We start from the raw sequence: 11827 nt of genomic DNA, 5'->3' as shown, positions 1-11827 counted from the left end.
GCCTCTATATCTCTGTAGTTTCATCAGGCTGCCCCCACGTTGGCATCTATATCTCTGTAGTTTCATCAGGCTGCCCCCACGTCGGCCTCTGTATCGCAGCTTTTCCTCTTCTGGTGTCGGGGATTAGGGCCTTGTCCCGACTCGTTGAACCATAATTCTTCATCAAAAATCTAGGTTAGTGATCGCTGTTCTGATGTCCAGAAGCTCTTTTCGGTCATAGGAAACGATGGCGGAAACATTATGTACAAAAACAGTTAAAGGTGCAATATGCAGAAATCGCTCCGCCATTTCCTGGTTGCTAAAATTCGAATAGATTGCTATTTAATTAAAAATATTATTATATTATATTATATTATTATTATTATAAAATGTAAAATGTCTGTTTATGTGACAAAACAAGCAATGTATAGTGTGGAGAATCATTGTACCATCTAAACCGCTGTGAAATATATTTTTATTAAACCAATAATATTGTATTTAACCCCTTACAGCTGTCTGAAGCTGGTTTACAAAACCGTAAGTAAAAGACACAAAAAACTCAACTTAAGAACGAAAAGCATAAAAATAGCACACATAGAACAGATCTACAGCTTCTTAGACTTGCTTTGAATGAGTGGCAGATCTATAACACACATTTCTATGTGAATTTGGTCGTCACCCAAAAAGTGACATATTGCAGCTTTAAGATCAGAGCAAAAAAACACACAAAGTAGCATAATTGGTCATGAGCCCATAAAACGGCTGCTATACATGCCAGCGCCATTCTAGCTGATGGTAGGATAACAATAAAACCACCCTTAATATTAGCAAACTGGTTTCAATAGCAATATGGATGGGATGTATGTGCATTTGACAATTATGTGCATACAATCTTTTATGTGCAGTTTAGTTGATTAGGTCCATAGGTTGGATCAACCATTATATGGGTTCAACATTGGTTGAATCATGCTTATTGGAATATCAGGTTAAAACTAGACTCTGATATCCACGTGCACTGGCTGCAGAGTTTAAAAAAAAATGCATGACACTGAGTGTGTGAGTAAGTGTGTGGGGCAGGGAGCTGGTGTTTAAGTGTCCCGGTGGTGTTAGCGAAACACGGCAGGCATCAGAGAGCTGTGCGTCACTCCATCTTCAACAGGTCCTCCGTAGCTCAGCTGGTAGAGCACGGCGCTTGTAACGCCAAGGGTAGTGGGTTTTATCCCCGGGACCACCCATACACACACACAAAAAATATGCACGCATGACTGTAAGTCGCTTTGGATAAAAGCGTCTGCTAAATGGCATATTATTATTATTATATTATTATTATTATATTATTATATTATTATTGTTATTATTGTTATTATTGTTATTATTATTATTATTATTATTTCATTATTATTATAATATTATTATTATTGTTATTATTATTATTATTATTATTATATTATATCATTATTATTATTTTTATATTATTATTTTTATATTATTATTTTTATATTATTATTATTATTATTATTATTATTATATTATATCATTATTATTATTTTTATATTATTATTTTTATATTATTATTATTATTATTATTATTATTATTATTATATTATTATTATTATATTATTATATTATTATATTATTATTGTTATTATTGTTATTATTATTATTATTATTATTATTATTATTATTTCATTATTATTATAATATTATTATTATTGTTATTATTATTATTATTATTATTATTATTATTATTATATTATATCATTATTATTATTTTTATATTATTATTTTGATATTATTATTATTATTATTATTATTATTATTATTATTATTATTATTATTATTAAGTAGCCTGACTACATTTGAACACTGTAAAAGAGGCGCCGCCTGCTGGCCAGCTCCTGTATGCGCGCAGAAACCCCAACCTTTTATATTCTTTTCCGTTGTCAAGGAAGCGCGTCCTCGGTTGCCAACGTGGCGTGGGCTGTTGTACACAGTCTCAGACTCAGCTGTAGAAATACATTCAGCTACAAAAACGCTAACTTGCTTTATTGACTTGTTTAATTAAAAGCTCAGCTGTGGATCCTTGTTTCCTGGTGGGGGGATAACTGAAGAAGTTGCCATTCGGATTCGATATTGCATGCGGCGAAATGAACGGGAAAGCAGTGACTGGTACCTTAACGTTAAGATAGCTGGGTCACTGTTAGCTAGAATTTCTGTCTGTTTTTTGTCGGAGTCAAATCCTGAACTTGTCGGATGAAGACTGTGGGTGTTATTGGTAAGCGTGTCAAGCGTGTCGGCAGCTTCCTAAAATGCAAGCTCTGAAGGACAACTTCTTCTACTCGTATACCTTGCACAACATTGGCGTTGCTAATATAGCCTAGCTTAGCTAACGTTAGATCAGTGGGAAACGTAACCTTAGGTAGTGTGTTTTGTAACCGTTACCTACAGCAAATAAGCTAGCTAGATGGCTAGTTTAGATCCTAATGGTTATATTTTTGGACAGACAGACTGCCAGGCAGACAGGTAGATTGATACTGTGTTCATGTTTTTTCTTTGTCCACTAGCTAAATAGGCCTAATTGGGTTGGAATTAATTCACATGACTCTAACTATAAATATTCTACTTTGACATTTTTGTTCTGCAACTAGGCCTAGCCTACATAAAACATTGCGTTTTAAGCTGAAGCTAGGCTTAACAGAAGAGGAGTTGGAATAGGTGCTGCTGTTGTTGCATGCCAAAAAGTAGGGCGGATGCATTTTTTTGCATATGAAAGTAGGCATGTACATCTTTGTTCTATTGTATGAGTTGTACCTATAATGACACAATCAGCATAAACACCTTAACCGGGCCTGATGTCAGAACCAGCAGGATAGGAGCCGACGGGGTGTTTGAAGATGACCGACATGTCCTGGTGGAGGAGCAGAAGTCATGCAGGGCCCGAGCTCGCTGCTTCTCCCTGGAGACCAACCGAAGAAGGAAGTAAGTTTCTATACCTACGTTTTTTTAATGCTTAAATCATAGCCTCTATGGTCATTGTCACGTGGCATGACAATGACCATATGAGTTGACAAGACAGCACAAACTGATCTGAGACCAGGCTATAACTTAACAACCGTAGCCTAACTAAAAGCCAACAAGGTAATGAGGTAGATGTCCATGTTCTAAAGTGTCCCTTGGCCTGGACCACCTAATTAGCACCCTCCTTCTACTAGCGTATGCCTCCAGTCCATCTCTCTGTCCAAGTGCAACTAATGTTTCTGCCCTATTTAGTGCACTACTAATGGATCTATATAATGGTGTAAATGTTGTTCTTTTTGGGTAAAGCTAACTAGAGGAGGACAGATCCAGTTATTCAACAATGTGCTGTCGTCGTTGTCAGCAGGATTTTATCCTGTCTTGAAATAGACCTCCTGGTAATGAGCCAACTGCAGGTCAGGGCTGGTCTGGCTAGACTACTGGAGTGGTGACGCTGTAAGGTCTGGCTTAGACTACTGGAGTGGTGATGCTGTAAGGTCTGGCTAGACTACTGGAGTGGTGACGCTGTAAGGTCTGGCTAGACTACTGGAGTGGTGACGCTGTAAGGTCTGGCTAGACTACTGGAGTGGTGATGCTGTAAGGTCTGGCTAGACTACTGGAGTGGTGACGCTGTAAGGTCTGGCTAGACTACTGGAGTGGTGACGCTGTAAGGTCTGGCTAGACTACTGGAGTGGTGACGCTGTGAGGTCTGGCTAGACTACTGGAGTGGTGACGCTGTAAGGTCTGGCTAGACTACTGGAGTGGTGACGCTGTAAGGTCTGGCTAGACTACTGGAGTGGTGACGCTGTAAGGTCTGGCTAGACTACTGGAGTGGTGACGCTGTAAGGTCTGGCTAGACTACTGGAGTGGTGACGCTGTAAGGTCTGGCTAGACTACTGGAGTGGTGACGCTGTAAGGTCTGGCTAGACTACTGGAGTGGTGACGCTGTAAGGTCTGGCTTAGACTACTGGAGTGGTGATGCTGTAAGGTCTGGCTAGACTACTGGAGTGGTGACGCTGTAAGGTCTGGCTAGACTACTGGAGTGGTGACGCTGTAAGGTCTGGCTTAGACTACTGGAGTGGTGACGCTGTAAGGTCTGGCTAGACTACTGGAGTGGTGACGCTGTAAGATCTGGCTAGACTACTGGAGTGGTGACGCTGTAAGGTCTGGCTTAGACTACTGGAGTGGTGATGCTGTAAGGTCTGGCTAGACTACTGGAGTGGTGACGCTGTAACGTATGGCTAGACTACTGGAGTGGTGACGCTGTAAGGTCTGTCTAGACTACTGGAGTGGTGACGCTGTAAGGTCTGGCTTAGACTACTGGAGTGGTGACGCTGTAAGGTCTGGCTAGACTACTGGAGTGGTGACACTAAGGTCTGGCTTAGACTACTGGAGTGGTGATGCTGTAAGGTCTGGCTAGACTACTGGAGTGGTGACGCTGTAAGGTCTGGCTAGACTACTGGAGTGGTGACGCTGTAAGGTCTGGCTAGACTACTGGAGTGGTGACGCTGTAAGGTCTGGCTAGACTACTGGAGTGGTGACGCTGTAAGGTCTGGCTTAGACTACTGGAGTGGTGACGCTGTAAGGTCTGGCTTAGACTACTGGAGTGGTGACGCTGTAAGGTCTGGCTAGACTACTGGAGTGGTGACGCTGTAAGGTCTGGCTAGACTACTGGAGTGGTGACGCTGTAAGGTCTGGCTAGACTACTGGAGTGGTGACGCTGTAAGGTCTGGCTTAGACTACTGGAGTGGTGACGCTGTAAGGTCTGGCTAGACTACTGGAGTGGTGACGCTGTAAGGTCTGGCTAGACTACTGGAGTGGTGACGCTGTAAGGTCTGGCTAGACTACTGGAGTGGTGACGCTGTAAGGTCTGGCTAGACTACTGGAGTGGTGACGCTGTGAGGTCTGGCTAGACTACTGGAGTGGTGACGCTGTAAGGTCTGGCTAGACTACTGGAGTGGTGACGCTGTAAGGTCTGGCTTAGACTACTGGAGTGGTGACGCTGTAAGGTCTGGCTAGACTACTGGAGTGGTGACGCTGTGAGGTCTGGCTAGACTACTGGAGTGGTGACGCTGTAAGGTCTGGCTAGACTACTGGAGTGGTGACGCTGTAAGGTCTGGCTAGACTACTGGAGTGGTGACGCTGTAAGGTCTGGCTAGACTACTGGAGTGGTGACGCTGTAAGGTCTGGCTAGACTACTGGAGTGGTGACGCTGTAAGGTCTGGCTAGACTACTGGAGTGGTGACGCTGTGAGGTCTGGCTAGACTACTGGAGTGGTGACGCTGTAAGGTCTGGCTAGACTACTGGAGTGGTGACGCTGTAAGACCTGGCTTAGACTACTGGAGTGGAGACGCTGTAAGGTCTGGCTAGACTACTGGAGTGGTGACGCTGTAAGGTCTGGCTAGACTACTGGAGTGGTGACGCTGTAAGGTCTGGCTAGACTACTGGAGTGGTGACGCTGTAAGGTCTGGCTTAGACTACTGGAGTGGTGACGCTGTAAGGTATGGCTAGACTACTGGAGTGGTGATGCTGTAAGGTCTGGCTAGACTACTGGAGTGGTGACACTGTGAGGTCTGGCTTAGACTACTGGAGTGGTGATGCTGTAAGGTCTGGCTAGACTACTGGAGTGGTGACGCTGTAAGGTCTGGCTAGACTACTGGAGTGGTGACGCTGTAAGGTCTGGCTAGACTACTGGAGTGGTGACGCTGTAAGGTCTGACTAGACTACTGGAGTGGTGACACTGTAAGGTCTGGCTAGACTACTGGAGTGGTGACGCTGTAAGGTCTGGCTTAGACTACTGGAGTGGTGACGCTGTAAGGTCTGGCTAGACTACTGGAGTGGTGACGCTGTAAGGTCTGGCTAGACTACTGGAGTGGTGACGCTGTAAGGTCTGGCTAGACTACTGGAGTGGTAACGCTGTAAGGTCTGGCTAGACTACTGGAGTGGTGACTCTGTAAGGTCTGGCTAGACTACTGGAGTGGTGACGCTGTAAGGTCTGGCTAGACTACTGGAGTGGTGACGCTGTAAGGTCTGGCTAGACTACTGGAGTGGTGACGCTGTAAGGTCTGGCTAGACTACTGGAGTGGTGACGCTGTAAGGTCTGGCTAGACTACTGGAGTGGTGACGCTGTAAGGTCTGGCTTAGACTACTGGAGTGGTGACGCTGTAAGGTCTGGCTAGACTACTGGAGTGGTGACGCTGTAAGGTCTGGCTAGACTACTGGAGTGGTGACGCTGTAAGGTCTGGCTTAGACTACTGGAGTGGTGACGCTGTAAGGTCTGGCTTAGACTACTGGAGTGGTGACGCTGTAAGGTCTGGCTAGACTACTGGAGTGGTGACACTGTAAGGTCTGGCTAGACTACTGGAGTGGTGACGCTGTAAGGTCTGGCTTAGACTTCTGGAGTGGTGACGCTGTAAGGTCTGGCTAGACTACTGGAGTGGTGATGCTGTAAGGTCTGGCTAGACTACTGGAGTGGTGACGCTGTAAGGTCTGGCTTAGACTACTGGAGTGGTGACGCTGTAAGGTCTGGCTAGACTACTGGAGTGGTGACGCTGTAAGGTCTGGCTTAGACTACTGGAGTGGTGACGCTGTAAGGTCTGGCTAGACTACTGGAGTGGTGACGCTGTAAGGTCTGGCTTAGACTACTGGAGTGGTGACGCTGTAAGGTCTGGCTAGACTACTGGAGTGGTGACGCTGTAAGGTCTGGCTAGACTACTGTAGTGGTGACGCTGTAAGGTCTGGCTTAGACTACTGGAGTGGTGACGCTGTAAGGTCTAGCTAGACTACTGGAGTGGTGATGCTGTAAGGTCTGGCTTAGACTACTGGAGTGGTGACGCTGTAAGGTCTGGCTAGACTACTGGAGTGGTGACGCTGTAAGGTCTGGCTAGACTACTGGAGTGGTGACGCTGTAAGGTCTGGCTAGACTACTGGAGTGGTGACGCTGTAACGTCTGGCTAGACTACTGGAGTGGTGACGCTGTAAGGTCTGGCTAGACTACTGGAGTGGTGACGCTGTAAGGTCTGGCTAGACTACTGGAGTGGTGACGCTGTAAGGTCTGACTAGACTACTGGAGTGGTGACACTGTAAGGTCTGGCTAGACTACTGGAGTGGTGACGCTGTAAGGTCTGGCTTAGACTACTGGAGTGGTGACGCTGTAAGGTCTGGCTAGACTACTGGAGTGGTGACGCTGTAAGGTCTGGCTAGACTACTGGAGTGGTGACGCTGTAAGGTCTGGCTAGACTACTGGAGTGGTAACGCTGTAAGGTCTGGCTAGACTACTGGAGTGGTGACGCTGTAAGGTCTGGCTAGACTACTGGAGTGGTGACGCTGTAAGGTCTGGCTAGACTACTGAAGTGGTGACGCTGTAAGGTCTGGCTAGACTACTGGAGTGGTGACGCTGTAAGGTCTGGCTAGACTACTGGAGTGGTGACGCTGTAAGGTCTGGCTAGACTACTGAAGTGGTGACGCTGTAAGGTCTGGCTTAGACTACTGGAGTGGTGACGCTGTAAGGTCTGGCTAGACTACTGGAGTGGTGACGCTGTAAGGTCTGGCTAGACTACTGGAGTGGTGACGCTGTAAGGTCTGGCTTAGACTACTGGAGTGGTGACGCTGTAAGGTCTGGCTTAGACTACTGGAGTGGTGACGCTGTAAGGTCTGGCTAGACTACTGGAGTGGTGACACTGTAAGGTCTGGCTAGACTACTGGAGTGGTGACGCTGTAAGGTCTGGCTTAGACTTCTGGAGTGGTGACGCTGTAAGGTCTGGCTAGACTACTGGAGTGGTGATGCTGTAAGGTCTGGCTAGACTACTGGAGTGGTGACGCTGTAAGGTCTGGCTTAGACTACTGGAGTGGTGACGCTGTAAGGTCTGGCTAGACTACTGGAGTGGTGACGCTGTAAGGTCTGGCTTAGACTACTGGAGTGGTGACGCTGTAAGGTCTGGCTAGACTACTGGAGTGGTGACGCTGTAAGGTCTGGCTTAGACTACTGGAGTGGTGACGCTGTAAGGTCTGGCTAGACTACTGGAGTGGTGACGCTGTAAGGTCTGGCTAGACTACTGGAGTGGTGACGCTGTAAGGTCTGGCTTAGACTACTGGAGTGGTGACGCTGTAAGGTCTAGCTAGACTACTGGAGTGGTGATGCTGTAAGGTCTGGCTTAGACTACTGGAGTGGTGACGCTGTAAGGTCTGGCTAGACTACTGGAGTGGTGACGCTGTAAGGTCTGGCTAGACTACTGGAGTGGTGACGCTGTAAGGTCTGGCTAGACTACTGGAGTGGTGACGCTGTAACGTCTGGCTAGACTACTGGAGTGGTGACGCTGTAAGGTCTGGCTAGACTACTGGAGTGGTGACGCTGTAAGGTCTGGCTAGACTACTGGAGTGGTGACGCTGTAAGGTCTGGCTAGACTACTGGAGTGGTGACGCTGTAAGGTCTGGCTAGACTACTGGAGTGGTGACGCTGTAAGGTCTGGCTAGACTACTGGAGTGGTGACGCTGTAAGGTCTGGCTAGACTACTGAAGTGGTGACACTGTAAGGTCTGGCTTAGACTACTGGAGTGGTGACGCTGTAAGGTCTGGCTAGACTACTGGAGTGGTGACGCTGTAAGGTCTGGCAAGACTACTGGAGTGGTGACGCTGTAAGGTCTGGCTAGACTACTGGAGTGGTGACGCTGTAAGGTCTGGCTAGACTACTGGAGTGGTGACGCTGTAAGGTCTGGCTTAGACTACTGGAGTGGTGTAGCTGTAAGGTCTGTATAGACTACTGGAGTGGTGACGCTGTAAGGTCTGGCTAGACTACTGGAGTGGTGACGCTGTAAGGTCTGGCTAGACTACTGGAGTGGTGACGCTGTAAGGTCTGGCTAGAATACTGGAGTGGTGACGCTGTAAGGTCTGGCTAGACTACTGGAGTGGTGACGCTGTGAGGTCTGGCTTAGACTACTGGAGGGGTGACGCTGTAAGGTCTGGCTAGACTACTGGAGTGGTGACGCTGTAAGGTCTGGCTAGACTACTGGAGTGGTGACGCTGTAAGGTCTGGCTAGACTACTGGAGTGGTGACGCTGTAAGGTCTGGCTAGACTACTGGAGTGGTGACGCCGTAAGGTCTGTATAGACTACTGGAGTGGTGACGCTGTAAGGTCTGGCTTAGACTACTGGAGTGGTGACGCTGTAAGGTCTGTATAGACTACTGGAGTGGTGACGCTGTAAGGTCTGGCTAGACTACTGGAGTGGTGACGCTGTAAGGTCTGGCTAGACTACTGGAGTGGTGACGCTGTAAGGTCTGTATAGACTACTGGAGTGGTGACGCTGTAAGGTCTGGCTAGACTACTGGAGTGGTGACGCTGTAAGGTCTGGCTAGACTACTGGAGTGGTGACGCTGTAAGGTCTGGCTAGACTACTGGAGTGGTGACGCTGTAAGATCTGGCTAGACTACTGGGGTGGTGACGCTGTAAGGTCTGGCTAGACTACTGGAGTGGTGACGCTGTAAGGTCTGGCTTAGACTACTGGAGTGGTGACGCTGGGAGTGTCAACCACAGGGCCAGAGGGGAGGTACAGTGACAACATGACAACACACATGCACACCGTACAAATCCCTGACTTCTACCCTTCCAGGCTAAATGTGGAGAGCTCCAGAAACCACTGATAGGACAGGAGGAGGTTTGAGTCAGCGTCAGGGTTTCTAAGGACAACACTACCTGATGAGGTGTTATAGAGTCACTCCGTGTGCGTGCGTGTGTGTGTGTGTGTGTGAGAGAGAGATTCATGAACATTAACCTACTTCATTCGTTCTTTGACTTCTATAGAAGGAACATTTACAGACTAGCCAAGCTAAGTCTTCCTGGGAGAAATCATCATATTGTTTTTTTTTGTTGCCATAAACCAAGGTGCCCATGTGACCACTTTTGTTGTGATCCTGTGTGGCTCAGTCGGTAGAGCATGGCGCTCGCAACGCCAAAGGTTGTGGGTTCGATTCTCGCTGGGGCCACCCACACATATGCATCCACACATGACTGTCAGTCGCTTTAGATAAAAGTGTCTGTTGTGAGAAGCCTGATATGTTCTTCTCCTGTTCCATCTCTAAACCAACCAGTTGTCACAGGAGTGGTTCCTTTAACTATGTAATGACTGCTGAGAATGGACCTTAAAGGAATGGACTCAGTTTCCTGTGGGGCTTAAAAAGATCACTATAATCAATCTTGATGGAACTGGGACCAGGCTAAATCCTATTAGCTAATGCAAGTCAGAGGAGTTGGCTAAAGTACAGATCTGGGACCAGTCTATATATTCTCGTTATGACTATGATAATAAGAGAAGGGTTGATTAAACAGATCTGGGACCAGTCTGTAATGTATTCTCTGTGTTCCCCATGCAGGGTTCTGGAGGAGAGGAGTTGGTTAAACAGATCTGGGACCAGTCTGTAATGTATTCTCTGTGTTCTCCATACAGGGTTCTGGAGGAGAGGAGGAAGCAGTGGGACGTCCAGGAACAGAGGCTGAGGGACAACATCCTACAACAACGTAAACAGAGAGTCCAGGATGCTACCGAACGCTTCCAGAGGGCACACCTGCCCCCCTCACAGAGACGCAGACAATGTCAGTCTCACAACCCAAAGCTGTTTTTCACACAGAAAAACACAATTACTGGTCTCCACTTTAATCTTTGTGGTTTGTAACTGTAGTGCATACTTGAGAAAATATCTGAATAGAATAAGTCACACGCTACAGTGCATTCGGAAAGTATTCAGACCCCTTGACTTTTTCCACATTTTGTTAAGTTACAGCCTTATTCTAAAATGGATTAAATAAAATGTTTTCCTCATCAATACCCCTGATGACAAAGCGAAAACAGGTTTTAAAAATGTTTGCTAATGTATTAAAAATTAAAAACAGAAATACCTTATTTACATAAGTATTCAGACCCTTTGCTATGAGACTCGAAATTGAGCTCAGCTGCATCCTGTTTCCATTGATCATCCTTGAGATGTTTCTAGAACTTGATTGGAGTCCAGCTGTGGTAAATTCAATTTATTGGACATGAATTGGAAAGGCACACACCTGTCTATATAAGGTCCCACAGTTGACAGTGCATGTCAGAGCAAAAACCAAGCTATGAGGTTGAAGGAATTGTCCGTAGAGCTCTGAGATAGGATTGTGTCGAGACACAGATCTGGGGAAGGGTACCAATAAATGTCTGCAGCATTGAAGGTCCCCAAGAACACAGTGGCCTCCATCATTCTTAAATGGAAGAAGTTTGGAACCACTAAGACTCTTCCTAGAGCTGGCCGCCCGGCCAAACTGAGCAATCGGGGAGAAGGGCCTTGGTCAGGGAGGTGTTGGTTAACCTGGCACCATCCCTACGGTGAAGCATGGTGGTGGCAGCATCATGCTGTGGGGATGTTTTTCAGCGGCAGGGACTGGGAGACTAGTCAGGATCGAGGGAAATATGAAAGGAGCAAAGTACAGAGAGATCCTTGATGAAAACCTTCTCCAGAGCACTCAGGACCTCAGACTGGGGCAAAGGTTCACCTTCCAACAGGACAACGACCCTAAGCACACAGCCAAGACAACGCAGAAGTGGCTTCGGGACAAGTCTCTGAATGTTCTTGAGTGGCCCAGTCAGAGCCGGACTTGAACCAGATCGAACATCTCTGGAGAGACATGAAAATAGCTGTGCAGCGATGCTCCCCATCCAACCTGACAGAGCTTGAGAGGAGAAGAATGCGAGAAATCCCCATACCCAAGAAGACTCAAGGCTGTAATCGCTGCCAAAGGTGCTTCAACAAAGTACTGAGGAAAGGGTCTGAATACTTATGTAAATATGATATTTCCGTTTTTTATTTT

General features: G+C 46.7%; 1 protein-coding gene across 2 annotated transcripts in view; it reads left to right on the top strand.

Moving 5' to 3' along the window:
• Positions 1-1958: 1958 nt before the first annotated feature.
• Positions 1959-11827, top strand: part of cep126 (centrosomal protein 126) — a 42746-nt gene continuing 32877 nt past the window's right edge. For both annotated transcript variants that reach the window (XM_041876700.2, XM_041876699.2), the window contains exons 1-3: positions 1959-2320; positions 2839-2958; positions 10434-10579. In XM_041876700.2, coding sequence (XP_041732634.1) covers positions 2289-2320; positions 2839-2958; positions 10434-10579 — 298 coding nt within the window. In that variant the 5' untranslated portion in view covers positions 1959-2288. The remainder of the gene's footprint in view (positions 2321-2838; positions 2959-10433; positions 10580-11827) is intronic.

This window comes from Coregonus clupeaformis, chromosome 5 (assembly GCF_020615455.1).
Source record: "Coregonus clupeaformis isolate EN_2021a chromosome 5, ASM2061545v1, whole genome shotgun sequence".
NCBI lineage: Eukaryota > Metazoa > Chordata > Actinopteri > Salmoniformes > Salmonidae > Coregonus > Coregonus clupeaformis.
This window is presented reverse-complemented; position numbering and strand designations above follow the sequence as displayed.